General features: G+C 35.5%; 1 protein-coding gene across 1 annotated transcript; it reads right to left on the bottom strand.

The window, feature by feature from the left end:
• Positions 1–302: 302 nt before the first annotated feature.
• LOC107737393 (CD48 antigen-like) lies at positions 303–12,033 on the bottom strand. Its single transcript, XM_016548884.1, has 8 exons — positions 11,801–12,033; positions 11,145–11,453; positions 10,540–10,803; positions 10,268–10,388; positions 9,229–9,247; positions 8,747–8,764; positions 3,212–3,268; positions 303–705 (listed from the first exon to the last, which is right to left on the bottom strand). Exons 1-8 carry the CDS (start codon positions 11,859–11,861, stop codon positions 532–534), a joined length of 1,023 nt encoding a protein of 340 aa, XP_016404370.1. The 5' UTR covers positions 11,862–12,033; the 3' UTR covers positions 303–531.
• Between the last annotated feature and the right edge of the window lie 6,476 nt (positions 12,034–18,509).

The following is an 18,509-nucleotide window of genomic DNA, read 5'->3' as shown; positions in this document are numbered from 1 at the left end:
CTGCACTAGTTTGCATAATTGTTAAATATAACATGGAAGGTAAGGTTAATATTATATTAATCTACTGATTTAAACTACTGATTATCATGTGGGGCAGATCGGGGTTAGTTGTCACACAGTTTACTTCAGTTAATAAGGGGTCATATGATGCTTTTTTAAAGAAGTCTTAACTTTTATAAAGAATTTCTCTTTGGTTTTGAGACTTTAGTCTTTGTAACTTCAGGGATCTTATCTATGCACAATCAGCTTGTAACACTCCAAAGAGAAAGGCAAACTTGAAATCGCATCATATGACCCCTTTAATATTTCTCACTGTGTGGTTATTTTTGGAAGTTATATATTCTGTGTACAAAATCACATTAAAGAATAGAATTCACACTCATAACACTTTGGATCTGGATGCTAAACCAATGCTAGAGAAACCATTATTTCTACCATATAAAGATATGGCAGAGATAGTAAGGGTAGTATACCATTTTGAGATCAGGCCTTGTGACAACTTCCTCATGTGACAAATAGCCACAACTTTTTTTAAGTGTCATCAGATGAAATGGCAGGTGGTTTCTGGTTTGGTTTTTTGTTCACCACTGAATAAATAGTTTTCTCTGTTTCAGGGGGGATTTTTTGTTCTTGGTATTGTCCTACTGTGCAGTAGGTTGTGTTGGGTCGATTATCTCCAGTTTCATCTTCTGTCTGGGCTTGAACCTAATGGAATATATGTCAAAATAGTATTTTTAAAATGCATTCCTGAACAATTACAATTAGGTCCATATATATGTAACGGTACTGTGCTAGTAAAAGCCCACGAGTAATAAAAAAAAAGTCTCTTAATAATACAGCCACACAAGAAACAGCAGGAATCCAGGAGCAAGGGGTAGCACAACACGTAGACACAAACAATGGCAGAAAAAAGACCAGGGAGAACACAGGACTTAAGTACTAGAAAAGTAATCAGGGAGAACTGAAACAGGTGGAGCTAATTAATCAAAAACCATGGAAACTAATGAGGAACTAAGTCAGGAAACAGAAACACAGGGAATTCAAAATCAAAACAGAACATGACACAATTTTTATTATTTTAGCTGCTGACCAGAACATATTCATGGTATAGTTATGTGGGTTTAAAGTGCACACTCTGAGCTTTAATTTGAGGGTATTCTCATCAACATTGGAGGAAAGAATTCCAATGTAAAGAATTACAGCTCTTTAATATGTACCTCTCCTCTTTTTCAAGGGACCATAAGTAATTGGACAATTGACTCAAAAGCTGTTTCATGGACAGGCGTGGGCTATTCTTTCATTATTTCTATCAGTTAAGCAGGTAAAATGCCTGGAGTTGATTCTAAGTGTGCCATTTGCATTTGGAAGCTGTTGCTCTGAACCCACATCATGCAGTCAAAGGAGCTCTCCATGCAAGTGAAACAGACAATTGTTAGGCTCCAAAAACAAAACAAATCCACCAGAGAGATAGCAGGAACATTCAGAGTGGCCAAATCAACAGTTCGGTACATTCTGAGAAAAAAATTAATTCACTGGTGAGCTCAGCAACATAAAAAGGCCTGGACGTCCACAGAGGACAACAGCGCTGGATGATCAGAGAATCCTCTCCATGGTGAAGAAAAACCCTTTCACAACATCCAGCCAAGTGAAGAACACTCTCCGGGAGGTAGACATGTCACTGTCAAAGTCTACAATCAAGAGAAGACTTTACAAGTGCAAATACAGAGGGTTCGCCACAAGGTGCAAACAAGGCCAGATTAGACTTTACCCCAAAAAAATCATCTAAAAAAGCCAGACCACTTCTGCAAAAGCATTCGTTGGATGGCTGAAATTAAGATAAACCTGTACCAGAATGATGGGAAGAAAAAAGTATGGAGAAGGCTTGGAACAGCTCATGATCCAAAGCATACAACATCATCTGTGAAACACGGTGGAGCATTGTGATGGCATGAGCATGCATGGCTTCCAATGGCACTGGGTTACTGGTGTTTAGTGATGATGTGACAGAGGACAGAAGCAGCCAGAGGAATTCTGAAGTGTATAGGGACTTCTGCCCAGATTCAGTCAAATGCAGCAAAGTTGATTGGATGGCGCTTCATAGTACAAATGGACAATGAACCAAAACCTACAGCAAAAGCAACCCAGGAGTTTTTGAAGGTAAAAAAGTGGATTGTTCTGCAATGGCCAAGTCAATCTCCTGATCTCAACCCGATTGAGGATGCATTTCACTTGCTGAAGACAAAACTAAAGGCAGAAAGTCCCACAAACAACAACTGAAGTCAGTTGCAGTAAAGGCCTGGTGATGTCCATGAGTTCCAGACTTAAGGCAGTCATTGCCTGCAAAGGATTCTCAACAAAATATATAAAAATGTAGACTTTATTTATGATTATATTTATTTGTCAACTTACATTTGAACTTCTGAAAATGGGAGGACTGTGTATAAAAATGGTTGTAATTCCTAAGCATTTTATGTTGTTTCATCTTGCACTTCAATTTCATCTTGATTGTTTTATTTTTAATTCTGTTCTGGTGGCATACAGAGCCGAAATTGTGAAAATTGTGTCAGTGTCCAAATATAACTGCATGTTTAGCTGAACAAGTACTAAACTAAATGATTTAATAAAACATTCACAACCCTCAAGTATATACAGGTGCATCTCAATAAATTAGAATGTCGTGGAAAAGTTCATTTATTTCAGTAATTCAACTCAAATTGTGAAACTCGTGTATTAAATCAATTCAAGATGAGCTGAAGGCCACTGTCAAAGAATCCTGGGCTTCCATACCACCTCAGCAGTGCCACAGGCTGATTGTCTCCATGCCACGCCGCACTGATGCAGTACTTCATGCAAAAGGAGGCCCAACCAAGTATTGAGTACATGTACAGTAAATGAACATACTTTCCAGAAGGCCAACAATTCACTAAAAATGTTTTTTTTATTGGTCTTATGAAGTATTCTAATTTGTTGAGATGGTTGGATGAATTGGTGGGTTTTTGTGAAATGTGAGCCAAAGTTATCCCAATTAAAAGAACCAAAGACTTAAACTACTTCAGTCTGTGTGCATATAATTTATTTAATACACGAGTTTCACAATTTGAGTTGAATTACTGAAATAAATGAACTTTTCCACGACATTCTAATTTATTGAGATGCACCTGTACAACAAGCATTTTATGAAATCATAGCCTTTTAACTACTTTATTCTCACCCGGTCTGGAATATCGTATGTATTGCAGTCGCTGTTGATTTTCTGCATTTCCTGAGCCTGAAATTAGTAAACAAAAAACGTAATTTATAATGTTCAAGGAGCAATAGCTAGTATGTGCATACACTCTTTAAAAACAAAGGCCACACAAAGAAGCTGTGCATGCTGAATTATTAAACATCTGCTGTATTTATCAAAAATGACTTTTTACTGAAGTCAGTTTTATTTACTACTTTGTTTTTGTTATTTGAAATACTACAGTGTAATACTTCATTGTTTTTTAACAACTACTATTTAATTTGTTATTATTTATTTTCAATGAACCTGCATGACTCATATAACATTAGTGAGATGAACAAAGTGATCACCTTTGCTGGTGCCAAAAAGTAAAATTTATTGAATTCAGATTGTTTTTAGTTGCAGAAGGATTCATTCAGGATTGGACATGTCAGTGTTTTCTTTTCTGCTGAAAATTTTATTACAAAAATAAGCAGCAGTAACCTCTTCTGTTTATAGCTGAAATGTCTGAATTCTTTCTCCGATGCAAAGTCAAATATTGCCTTCTGTTAAATAATGTAGTTTTGCCTTGCAGTACATAAAGACTATAATACATATTATCAAAATGCACACTGGCACCAAACCAACTGACCACAGGAGAAATGAATCAGTCTTCATAGTCTCAGTCTCTGGAAAAAGAGACATATATCAATAAGAAATACAGCTGACAGATCAGGTTTTCAGAGTTCACACTACAGTTCAGCAGTTAGACTTAGTAAACAAACTAATATACAATAATTGATTTGTGAGCTAATGTGCATTGTTTGTGTGTGTATTTGGCCAGATACCATTATTAACACAAAGCTGTGTAATATTTATTCTCTTTTCTTTCCAGCTAACAGGGTTGCTATGGTTACAGATGATGGTTTCCTCACTGCAGAACAGGATGAGAGTGTAGTTTTGCTGTAATGTCACTTCCTCTGGAGAGCAGCTGTTGTCGTTTATTGGAAACTACAATCCACCAACATATGGTAAGAAGTTGTAAAATTAGCTGTTAAAATAAAATGGTTCTACTGATTACAAAGGATTATGATAATATAAGTTAATGTTGTATTACTGATATGATGAGACTCTTCACATTTCCTGTTTACAAGATACACTGAGATATGTCTCAGTAAGCAGCTATGCTGTAAATACATGCTTTATGATATTACTTTAATGGTGAGTTTTGTGATCAGAACTGCCAAAAAGTTTGATTATGACCATCACACACTTGCACAAAACTCACCACACCTACGATTAATAATGAAATTTTTTTTTGTATTCTGCTTGCCACTGAGGTGAAAATAAAAGGTATGAGAAACTACTGTCACATTAGGAAAAGGTCATCTCAGTACTCTAACAAAAATACTAACAGATATTAGCACTGGCGCCTTTATAAAAATAGAAAGTAAAAATCAAGATTTGAAACAGCTGTTTTAGTAACTTAAAAAATTATCAATTTCAAAATAACTTAAAAGACTACAGTGTGTATGAGTATGTTTCAGAATATTTACAAATTAACAACTGAGAATCATCAAAAACTGAGAGTAGACTAAATTATTGTATACAGTATCCTATAGAGAGTATTCCAGTAAATGCTCAGTGATATCTGTCCTCACTGTCACAATAACCATTAAAAATCAATCATTTGTATAATAAACACTTTTTTTTTTTACCTGTTTTGGAGGTCAGAAGAAAAAAAAGTAATAAGAGTAGGTGATTTACTGACATTCTCCTAAATTAAAAAGATTAAAAACTTAAAAAGAAACAGAACTCAAAATGACTGCCGCCACATTGACTTCCTAGTAGATACGGAAGTTCAGTGCCACACTGATGATTAAAAAAAAAACAAGTTCCCGCTGAACCTCAGAGGTTCTAGCTTTTAATCAGAAATAAAACAAGAGCAATAAACCTAAAAAGACAAAATAATGGAAACTCAAGTGTAGAAACACATTTCAATAAACATCTCCATATCTCATTATTAATGTGTGGGTGTTTGCATGTAGCTACTGTACCACATCAATCAAAAGGTGTTTAATTAACTTTTACACAACTTTTAAAGAAAGACTTAAACTTAAGGTTTGCATACAACAGCTTCACACTTCAACTTTGCACCACATCCTTCCATTCTCACAGCAACAGCGCTGGAATAAATCACTTCTGAATTCAGCAAAATACACTTTCTGACACTTTTTACACACTGACACACTGCACATTTTGACACTGATATCAAGGCGCATACAGAACCACAAATGACAAAAGGCTACAAAGAGAAACCTCTGTTGCTTGGAAACAGTGAGATGTCATAAGAATCAGATTTAGCTAGCTCAGTCTGTGGCGGAAACATAAGCATAAAAAAAAAGAACCAAACTTTCCGGTGCTCAGTCAGTTGAGACTCCAGCAAAAACACTTCCTACTCCTACTCAGCAGTATGTGAGTTTACCACTTCACTAATGAAACAAAAGTTGATCAGAATGAATGAAGGATGAGGAATGGGAATATCCTCATAACCTTATTTAGATGAAAACAGAAACTACTCTGGAAACTAAACACGTGGTATGTTATCGCCATATACCTGCATACTTAAACCACACAAAATACACAATGTCAGACCAAATGTCATCTACAATTAAAGATGATCGATCTTTTCTCATACACACTGCACATTTTGACACTGATATCAAGGCGCATACAGAACCACAAATGACAAAAGGCTACAAAGAGAAACCTCTGTTGCTTGGAAACAGTGAGATGTCATAAGAATCAGATTTAGCTAGCTCAGTCTGTGGCGGAAACATAAACATTAAAAAAAAGAACCAAACTTTCCGGTGCTCAGTCAGTTGAGACTCCAGCAAAAACACTTCCTACTCCTACTCAGCAGTATGTGAGTTTACCACTTCACTAATGAAACAAAAGTTGATCAGAATGAATGAAGGATGAGGAATGGGAATATCCTCATAACCTTATTTAGATGAAAACAGAAACTACTCTGGAAACTAAACACGAGGTATGTTATCGCCATATACCTGCATACTTAAACCACACAAAATACACAATGTCAGACCAAATGTCATCTACAATTAAAGATGATCGATCTTTTCTCAGAACTAACTTCACTTTTTTGGGCTTTAAAAAAAACCCAAATTTAATTAGTGTAGGTTGTTTTGGTGGTTGGGTGTCAGTCAGTTGCCCTCATTTCCGCTAAGGTTTTCACAATCACATGTGCCACAGCATTTTGTTTTATATTTTGAACAGTATATTTACATTAATGCATTTGGCAGATGCTTTTATTCAAAGCAGCTTACTTTGCATTGAAGGTACTGAACATTTTATCACTTCATTCATTCCCCTAAAATATAATTAAAAGTGTGGTAGTGCTATCTTTCTTTTAAATAAATGGCACTTTGATGTTCTGTTATCTAATGTAATGAATGCAAGACATCAAGGGCCAAATGGACCAAACCGGGCAAATCAGTGTCAAACCATAATCCCATAAACACGCTGAGGGGAGTGGAAAGTTCTGCGGGTCCTGACCATAAATGTAGGTGAGGCAGAGGTCTAGTGTCTCTGCGTAATTCAGCCTGAGGGGGCGCTCTAATGTTGCTTGATGGGCTGTAACTACACAAGTAGATGTTATCATAGAATGCACACCTTAATATAATATTAATTGTTTGAATATTGATTTAGAATGTTATGAGTTTAGAAAAATTCAGGAGAGGAAAACAAAAAGCCACTTAGAATCTCAGAATCAACTTATTTCTTGTAGAAACAGAAACAGACCACTAACAACAAACTTTATCAATAGGCAGAAGAGATGCAGAGATGCTTCTCAAGCTTGCAGTATTTGTGGATATGAAAGATAAGACAAACAATGATCAGCTTTCCCAGTGTTTACTCACTCTCAGTCCAGTGGTTACTTACTTTCTCTTATTTATTTTCTGTTTCTTCATCTGTGAGTGTATTTACAGGTCAGAGCGGATACATTATGTACTTAGATTAACAGTGCAGAGTTTATTAACCTTCTCTGTGTCAGTCTTCCAGCTCACTGGGTTGCTGTAGTTACATATGATGGAGTCACAACTGCAGCTCAGTCTTAGAGTGTGATTATCAGAGGATGTTGACGTCTTCTTGAGAACAGCTGCTACTAAGCTGACGGTAATGTTACTTCCATTTCATGTTAAGCTACAGGGTTCAGGACTGGACCAGTTTGAGTTTACAATCAGGACTGGAGCTTCCACTGCATCTGAAACACACATGCATTAAAACGTTTAAGGTCACATACACAGATTGAGTAAACTAAATAGCCTAATGAAATGCATCGAGAAAGTGTTTTTTTTAATCCCTCACTGAGTTGTAAATATAGATTATTGGAGAACGTTTAAAAATATATATATATATACTATTTTGTTTTTTCTACTTCAGATTTTCATGCTTAATTTTAAGTTATTTGCCGTTCCTTTTTAATTGTTTGTGAAATTGAGAAAGAACAAGGAAATCAAGCAAGAAAACAAAAGTACAAAAACACTGCAGTTACCCAGGTACATCAACAGTTTCATCCACAGATGTAACGCACAACAAATATATAATAATATGTCCTGGGACATAACAAATGTGTCTAAATGCTTTCTTCTTTCTTTATTGGCGTCTATGGTTTCATCCTTTAATATCGACACAACCTGTGCATTGTGCTAAAAGTTTTTTGAAGTGGAAAAAAAAACGTTCTTTAGATTAATAAGTTGTTCATCACACTGAGAAAAAAAATTGTTCTTTTAAGAATAATGTCGGGTGGGCGCGCTGAGGCTGGTGCAGGACTGGGACACGGGGAATACCTCCAGGGCAGATCAGGCAGTCTAGGGTGCCATGGCGGCACAGGGAGCTCAGGGGCCCTGGCATAGCAGGGAGCTCGGGAAGCCATGGCGGAGCAGGCAGTTCGGGGTGCCATGGCGGAACAGGGAGCAAGCAAGAAAACAAAAGTACAAAAACACTGCAGTTACCCAGGTACATCAACAGTTTCATCCACAGATGTAACGCACAACAAATATATAATAATATGTCCTGGGACATAACAAATGTGTCTAAATGCTTTCTTCTTTCTTTATTGGCGTCTATAGTTTCATCCTTTAACATCGACACAACCTGTGCATTGTGCTAAAGGTTTTTTGAAGTGGAAAAAAAACGTTCTTTAGATTAATAAGTTGTTCATCACACTGAGAAAAAAAACGGTTCTTTTAAGAATAATGTCCTTTTGTTTAGATGATATGTTTACATTTGATATATGTTTGAATAAATTGGGAACCACTGATTTGTAGATGGAAGCTTTGTGTTACTGAAACCAAAACATGAATACATACAAATAACCAATTATTACAGAAATGGATGTATATGATATATCCTCCCAAAATTATTTTGATGTTTAACATGATTAAAAAGAACTACACAGCATGAGAGCATTACCATGGTGTCTGCGAGCTTAATGATGAACAGTAATTTGAAGCTTACCTCAACTTGAGCATAAACCTCGGGGGCTGGAGCCGACACGGGAGCGAGCACAGGGGCTGGAGCCGACACTGGAGCAAGCTCTGGGGCTGGAGCCGACTCTGGAGCAAGCTCTGGGGCTAGGCGCACTTGGGCAAGGAAAGGGGCCCTGAGCAGTCCATTTCTCCTCTTCCTCCTTTTCTGATTACGGGTTAATAGGGCGGCCGGCGGGCTTGGGTCAGCGGTGGGCTTGAGAATGCTGCGGCTGGCGGGCTAAACATCGGCGCGGCCGGCGGGCTGGTTCTGGACCGGGGTTGGACGCTCTCCAGACACCGGAGGATCCCTTCCCTCTTGCTGAACTCCCACGCATACTCCACGAAGGGGAGATCTCTGTGGGCTAGGGCGATGAACCGAGTGGCTATTTTCATCGCCACGGCGAGAAACAAACAGGAAACAAAAACCTTTTCAAAAAACAGAAAATAGTTGAGCGTGGCGTCGTCCAGCACTGTATTTGCGGTGATCTTGCTGAACTCCCACGCATACTCCACGAAGGGGAGATCTCTGTGGGCTAGGGCGATGAACCGAGCGGCTATTTCCATCGTCGCGGGGAAAAACAAACAGGAAAACAAAAACACTTTTTAAAAATGAAAAACAAACACGAGGAGAAGGGGCGCCGTCTTGGTCCGGTATTCTGTCATGTTGCGCCTACGGTGAGGAGCGAGGAACAAGGAGCGAGGAACGAGGAGAACGCTGGAGAATCAGGAAACACAGTCTTTATTGACATTGACACCACAGGAATCATACGTAGGACAGAGTGATTGACGATCATCACCCGACGGGAAACGAGGGGCAGAAAATACTTTAAATACACTGAAACTAATGGGACACCCCTGGGAACAATGGAACAGAACGGGGAACACCTGGAATAAATGATAACACAATCAGGACAGGAACAGGAAGACCAAATTAGGAAATAAACATAACATGGAGCATGTGGGGGAAGGAAACACACAAAGACACGGAACAGAGTCTGACAAATCCTTTGTATTGCATTTGTTCTGCTTTTACTTCTTTTGTGAATATTCTTGAATTATTTTTTGGCACCAGCAAAGAACAAATATGTTTCTGTCCTCATCGTAGTTATGTGCAAAACGTTGTGACATTTAAATCTGAACAGGTTGTGTTGTGTCGAAGTGAATATGGGAACTAAAAAATAAGCACTTAACTGGAAAAAGTAGAAATGTACTCCACTGTAATGTAATGTAACTGTACTGTACTGTAGTTTAAGATGAGTTCTTAAATATCTTTTCTAGTAGGTTACTTGGGATGTTTAAATTATCTGATAAGAGGATATTCAGTAAAGACAAGAACTATTAAATGTGGAAGAACACATTCTACAGTATTACAATTGACTGAAAGAGAAAAAAATAGCATAAATCTGTTTTCATTATTCTTTTTCATTACTTTACAAAAGAAGTAAAGTATTTAATTGATCAAACTGATGAACAGAGATCAGTTTTTCATAGAGAATGTATGTGAGGCAACATGGACATACCTTTTTTATACTTGAAGTACAGAAAGACTGAAAGACATATCAAAATGCACACTGCCACTGAACCAACTACTGGCCACAGGATAGATGACTCAATCTGGTAATTGTCATTCTCTAGAAAATAAGACATATGTCATTAAGAACCACAGTTGTCAGTTCAGTTGAGCAGTTAGACTAGATTTATTAAACCAAAATGAGCTATTTGATTTGAGATGTTGATTTGCACTATGAATGATTGAGTATCTCTATGTGTTTGGTCAGATACCTTCATTAATGCAGAGTTCTTTGATGTTTATTTTGTCTTCATTCCAGCTGACAGGGTTGCTATGGTTACAGAAGATGGATTCCTCACTGCAGTCCAGGATGAGAGTGTAGTTCTCATGTGATGTCACTTCCTCTGGAGAGCATCTGTTGTTCTGATAGCTAGAGGTAATCATGAGCTCATGAGCTCTGCATGTGAAGTTCACAGTACAGAAGTTACCGCTGAGCCAGTTTGAGTTCACTGTCAGGACAGGAGCCTCCACAGCATCTGAAACACACACATTTGTTTTTAAATGTAACACAAAGATACATCCAATAATCAACTATAAAAGAAGCAACCTTGTGTTTAAAATGGAAAATAATATATTCTGACACTATTGTAGAATATCATATTCCAATATCCTAGCTGTTTATGGAATGTACATCATGACTGCATGTGCGTGACTAAAACTTTGCACATAAATTTATGACAAAAAAAAACACATTTATATATAATTAACAATTGTATCTTCTTTTTAAATACATAAACATTTTATTTTACTACCTATCCTTTATAGCATTGCACAGAATGTCTTTTGACCTGAACACAGCAAACAAAATTACACTCACCTATAACAGATACTCTGTATGTAACAATATTGTTGTCTGATTCTCCACTTGCTCTTGCTGTGTAGAGTCCACTGTCTGTCTTCTGCATGTTCTTCAGTGTCAGAGAGAAGGTTGTATCATTGAAATCCACTCTGTCCTTGTAGGAAGAGTGAAGTCTTACTCTTTTAGTTTCACTTGTATATCTAACTATAATCTCTGATTTATCATTTTTCCAGGATAAATCATCAAACTCTGGTAGTTCTCGTGTCTGTATATGCAGTTGAACAGAATTTCCTGTTTGCACAACCACAGAGATCTCAGCACTGAACCCTGAGGAGAGAGAAAAATGCCCATTTCGGAAAAATGTGTACTAGAGGCCAAGTGAATTCACCAGTAGTTTTATTATGCTATTAGCATAAAAAAAATTGTAATGCTATAATGCACATATCTGGAGCCATTTGTCTCTGCTTACACAAATAAACAATAGGTAGGAACGATTCTCCTTCAGACTTATACTATGTACTCTGTTTCAAACTGATTGTCTCACATTTTTGTTATTAATATTAGTTTTAATGCAGACAGCATACGAAAAGAAAATAATATATGGTTGTTTTGTTGCATTTCTTGTTACATACATATTATATAATATTACATATTTTAATGAACATGTGTTTTACCTGTTTTGAATGTTAGAAGACAAAGAAGAATTCTGAGTCTGTGATTTATTGCCATTGTCATGAATTAAAAACTTAAAAAGAAACAGAACTCAAAATCACTGCTGCTGCATTGACTTCCTAATAGATACTGAAGTTCACTCAGAAAAGAAACCAAATTCCTGAAACCAAATGCAGCAGCAAATTCTGTTACTTGCATCAAGATGCATATAAGCTAAAAAAGAGGAAACTGAGGAACTGCAAAGTTGTTTAAAAATAGTGAAATGTCTCATGAAAGAGTTTTAGCTCAGCTTGGTCTGTGATAGAAACATGAGCAGTATGGAGTCAGTTGAGACTCCTGCAAAAACACTTCCTACTCCTACTCTGCAGTATGTGTGAATTTACTATTACACTAATAAAGCAAAAGTTGATCAGAAATGGGAATATCCTCATAACATTTGATTTAGGTGAAAACAAAAACTATTCTGGAAATTACGCAAGTGATATTATGGCAATATACAGTATGTAAGGATCTGCACACTTAAAGGGATAGTTCACCCAAAAAATGAAAACGGTCATTATTTACTCACCCTCAAGTTGTTCCAAACCTGTATGAGTTTTTTTTTCCTTCTTCTTCTGCTGAACACACAAGAAGATATTTTCAAGAAAACTGCTGGTCCCCTTTGACTTCCATAATATGGAAAATACAAATACAATGGAAGTCAGTGGAGACTAGCAACCATTTAATTATCCTTTAGACATTTTTTTTTTTTTTTTAATATATATATATTAGTTCATGTTAAATAATGTAGTTAACTAATTATAACTAATGGAATCCCCAAAAACATATCTTAAATGCCGATAAAACATGCAGGGCCATATATTCTTACATATATTCTTACATATACTGTAATATTTCCATCTGGTAGACTAACCTAAGTCATGTTTTGGCTTTGTGTGAAAAACAGACCAAAATATCACCCAATCTTCCCATTTGAGTCAAAAAGGAGTCAGAATGCTAAATGTTAATAGTGTTGAACTCATATTTAACCAGGAACATTCCCTTAATTTTGCAAAAAAGGTTTCCCATGGCTATGAGAGAGAGGCATGACGCTTCACCTTTATTTACTCATTCTCCAATGATTATATAAATTCAATTAATATTATGAGCTGTTTCAGTGCAAACAAAAATGTACAATTAAGTCAGAACACAGTTAATTAAACAAACAAACAGTTTAATGGTAATAAGGAAACTTCAACAAAACAATTATCACTCATATTATCACTCATTACTAATGAAAGACTTAAATTTGCATGCTTGGCATAGTATGCTAAAAATATGTTAAAAATGATGTTAAGATATCTATTGACAAACGTACATTTTTACATTGATTTAAACTTTGCAATTTATGCACAGGTCGTCTGTTTAATAATACACTGTTGAATAAATTGTATGGTTTCAGAGGCAAATGATCTTTGTATTACATGAACTTGTCCACAACCTGTATATCATTCTGTTGGGCACCTAAGAGATTTAATAGAATAGATTTAGAAAGTGACTTATGAAGACTAAAGCATTTAGCACCAACTATCAAAACAGTGAGGGTGTTTTTGACCATATAGACACAACAGTATGCCTTTCTGTAAAGATTATTTGAAATGTATTTTGAAAAATGTATAAATGTCTTACAATGATAGTGTGCATATTGCTTGAACATTTATATGTAAAAAAGTTTTCAGTTGAATTATTATATTTTAATTGTAAGTTATAATTATATAACAATTATAAACTATTTAGCTGCATTTTTAATTACTTTCAGTGCAACATGCTTGAAATATAAAATATTGCACAATAAAACAAATTGGAAGCCACAATAAACACAACCATTATTAACTTACTATACTAAATGGTATAAACATAATGAAAGACAAGGAATGCTGTGACATACTTTGTTATGTAAAATTTATATAATATTCAAGTGGCTTGGGGAATGGATAAATGGGTGCCATCATGAAAAGTTGTGCTTGAACCATTTTGCTCGAAAAATGACGGAAACTTGCTTAAGCTTGTGCGCAGCTTGTTACAGTACTGAGTTCTGATTGGCCAATCTCCGTTATATAGTTCGTGAATTATCATAAGTAGAGAATTTTAACATTTAATTTGCACAATAAGTTTGACATAATACACAACATTATTAATCTAATGGGGATGGTTAGGGGGGATTGGTGGTTTCACAGAGGGGATGCTTTTTGTAATTTTTTTCCTTTGACGGAATTTTTTTTACAGTGTATATATATAGGGTTGCCACCCTCAGCAATGCAAAATAAGGGACACCCACTCATGACACCCCCCCCCAAAAAAAAAACCCAAAAAAACCCCACCAAGGACACAAATAATTAGTGAGGAACTCATAGCTCAACAGTAAACCGTGAGAAAACATGCTGAAGTAGGCTATGTAAAGTTGCAACAGAATACTTTTATTACAATTATATTATTGTTATTTTAAATTTGTTTATTTATAATTATTAATTATTATTAGTCTTTTTTGACAGTTCTGCTGCTGCTACCAGGATGGGATGCATTTTTATAATTTTTTTATTCATTTGCTTAAATTAGGACTACATTATTATGTAATTATTTGTCCCATTTTTGTCTAAATAATTTAGCTTTTTTTTTTTTACTTTTTAAAATGCCTCTTTTTTGACAGTTCTGCTGCTGCTACCAGGATGGGATGCATTTTTATAATTTTTTTATTCATTTGCTTAAATTAGGACTACATTATTATGTAATTATTTGTCCCATTTTTGTCTAAATAATGTATCTTTTTTTTAACTCTTTAAAATGCCAAATGACATATGATTATTTATTATGTATATATTTATGATTAATATAAATGATAAATTAATAAATAGGGTATAACATAAAATAGGCCTATAATCTATTAATTATTTGTCCCATTTTTGTCTAAATAATTTGTAAAATACGGGACAAATTGTGTCCCGTATTGATTTGATACGGGACACATCATTTTAGCTGCATCACGCCAGATCTGTTTCCTACGTTGTTATGATTTGATCTGAACGAAAACAGAGTATCCGTGTGACGCAGCTGACACAGAACAGCATATGCTGTTTACTTCCAGCGGATACTCTCCAAAATGGTGCTACACCATCAAAATAAAATGTAATTTAATATAAAAAAAAAAAAAACACATTGCAATTTTTTTTTTCATTTGAAAGTATTACAACTGATCTGAACTAGCTAACAGCAAAATTAACATTAACCTCACAGGAAACACTCAAAATCACTCAACCAACTCCTAACCACTCACAAGATGTAGTAAGATACGGTCCCTTTAAGATCTGGATACTAAGAAGAGAGAGAAGAAGAAATTGTATTTTTTAAAGAATGCATCATGCCTTTTTTTATGAGATTCATATATTTTCTATATAGAAACTTTTAACCACACAACTACTTTTGACCTTTACATATATTCATTTATATTATATATTTATTGTGCACAATAATTCCACTAGGTGGAGCTGATATCTTAGACAAATGGCATATTTCATTCCAGATTATTTATTTATTTATTTGAAAGCCTGCAAAATGCCAATAACCATATGCCACTTCAGAGTTGTGAATATGCCATGTTAAAAAATATAATATCCATCCATGACTGTTTTAATAACCAAACAGGAAACAGTTGCTAAATCTTTCATGTATTGGTGATAACTGATCATATTTACAATACAAATATTTGCAAATATGAATGGTCTACTACTCCTTTTGGAATGGACATCATGTAATCTCTAATTCATATTTAAAGAAGTAACGATTTTGAATATTGTATACAAACAACACAGGGGCGGCGTTTCCGTATGGCAGAGTATGGCAGTTGCCATACCCTAGCCCAGTCAGGTGTGCCGTGGAAAATTATCCAAACTTCATATCTCTAGTATAATTCGTTATTATTATTTTAAATCAGTGCTACTGGTCAGATCTAAGCCTATACTGGTCTTCCTTATGTCTGTTTGAGGGTTTTACACATATTTCCAATGAAAAGCATTTAAAAGAGCTTGTCACTAAAGCTTGTAACGCCATTCTCAAACTGTGAAACCTCATAACTTCACCCCGCCTCCATTCAGATTGACGCGCCACGCACAGCCTGGAGACAGACCTCCGCTTGTTCGCAATGTAAGGGTAAATAAATAACTGTGATGTTTGAAAAAGTACAGCGTTTTGTTTATTCAAACACTATGTCTATAAAGGTCAATGTTTTTGTGTGTTTGAAGAGAGGAGAAGAGTCTTAGCTTTTGACGTCTAGTTGTAGCCATATACTTTTGTACGTTTTAAATATCCTGTGCATATAGCGCTTCATCGTTTCATGATATTTTGGCCAAGTGTATTAAACGACAAGAAAAACTATAGCACCCATATAGCTACAATAAAAGTTATAACCTGTAGGTTGATTAAAGCGTTTAATGCGATGCACTTGCTGCCTCAGAATACAGCCGTTCTAATGACAGACAAAACAGATCTCAGTCATTCGCTGGTCAAAAAACAACTCCATTTAATGTTAAGTGCAAGTGTCGGATAAAGCCACAATACCAACTCTGACGACGTTTAAACGTTATCCCGTTCTATATTTTTTCCTATATTTCAGTGTTGTGCTGTTGGATTTTTTATTTATCAAAACTGTGAAACCCACTCCTTTTGCATATTAAAACATATTACAAAAACTAAATGTAAAAATGTAATCTGTCTGTTCTGTTCATCACTTTTCTATTGTTTGTGCTTGCCTTCATTTGAAAACCGGAACTGAAAACTTTCCGACACACAACCCCCTCTAAGATCTCAGAGCAAAGGAAAATACTTAACCACTGTAAAGTTCCCATTTAGCAGTAAGTGTGTGTGTGTGTGTGTGCAGGGGCGGATTTAGTGATTTGGGGGCCCCAGGCAAAATACAGCAATGGGGCCCTATACAATTTCACACATTTACAACCTTGAGGTTGCTTTCACTGTTGCTCGCTGCTGCACGACCGTGTCCCATAGTTGTGTCTAATCTTTTAGATTTTTCATGTACATGTTATAAATAAAGGATTTCTTTAATGTTGTAAATCCCTTGTTCACATTTAAACAGGTTATAATAGTATTAGAGTAGGTTGGACACTAGGTGGTGCGTTGGGGTAATTTTCACTATGCAATTGTCTACACAACGCAAGGCTGTCTAATTCTAAACTTTAAACTATACATTTATTTTGTATTTATTTTAATTGCACATTTAAATTAAACTGAAAGAAATTATAAATGTACATGCTTAAGGATTATTTCAACCAAACATGAAGTGTGCCCGCGTGGAAAGTGACTGTGCATGGTCCTTCTTGGGTCTTTCACAAAAACGAGTGAGCACCATTTAAAAAAATTTAAATAGGCCCTATATAATATGCACTGTTGCTTAGTATTAAAATTATAGCTTCAGATGCATGATATTTGTAGGACCCTATGAAATCCGTTTTATTTTTCCCAAATTAGCCTAAGTTTAATTTTTTCGTTTTAATTTTTTTGTATTCAGTTTTTTTTTTTCGTCTTAATTTTTCTGGATGATTATATTAAATTTTAACAAAAAACATGTCTAATTAATTAAAATCATGAAACTTGTTTAATTTAACAGCAATTTAGGCCTATTAAAAGTTTAACAAAAATTACATTCTTAGGGCCCAAATTCTGCACTTTCTATTTTAATTTTTCTGTATTCCATTTTAATGGTTTAATCAAAAACATATCTAATTAATTGAATTCATAAAAACAACTTAATTTATTAATTTGTATACAATAATAGGGCCCTATAAAATTTAAATTTTATTTACTTATTTTTTAGAAATTCTGTGTTGTGTATTTTCATTTTTCTGGTAATCAAATGAAGGCAAAAACATGAATCTATCTTTTATTCCAATGAAAATTAAACAAACCCTTTAATCTTTGTACATTCAAAATGCTACACAACAGAAGTTTACTGTGTAACGAGCAATGTCACGGAATATTGAATGAATAAATCAAATGCAATTCAGTACACTTCAATCAAACCGCGATATGGACTAGTGTATGTGAATATTAAATGGAAAAAATACTATTTAGCTACTACAGACGACAACCGCGAGCGTTGCTCGTGCTTAAATAGCAAACGAAACGTGCGCCTGCGCCGTTCATTCCGTCACATTCCACGTTACACAGTATATTCCGTTTTTATGAATAGATTCCCCATTTTCTACATCGCCCTACTTTTGCTAAGAAGCACGTTCAACGCGGACGCACAGACGGTTGTCGTGGTAATGAACACCACAGCAACCACTTGTGCGTCCGCACTGAACGCGCATCTCGCATATAAAAAGCATTTTAGGGGGCCCTTGGCTTTTGGGGGCCCAAGGCGGTCGCCTACCTGTGCCTAATGGTTAAGTCCGCCTCTGTGTGTGTGTGTTTGGTTATGTTAGCACATGCATGTGTGTTATTGCTCACTGGACAGTTGAAGCACTTAATTCACTGAAGTAACACTTACTTGGTCTTTTTAAGGCAATCAGTTTGGTTTTAACTGTAAAAATACTTCATAAAAACTTTTGGTAACACTTTAGAATAATGGTCCGTTGTTAACAAGTAACTATGCAGGAAGTAGGCTAATAGGTAGTACTACATTAACACTTAACTTAATACTATTAACTAATAGAGAAGCAAGAT

Source organism: Sinocyclocheilus rhinocerous, unplaced genomic scaffold (genome assembly GCF_001515625.1).
Source record: "Sinocyclocheilus rhinocerous isolate Xijiao unplaced genomic scaffold, SAMN03320098_v1.1 scaffold1095, whole genome shotgun sequence".
Lineage (NCBI taxonomy): Eukaryota > Metazoa > Chordata > Actinopteri > Cypriniformes > Cyprinidae > Sinocyclocheilus > Sinocyclocheilus rhinocerous.
Note: the sequence above shows the minus strand (reverse complement) of the source record. Positions and strands in the feature narration are given on the sequence as shown.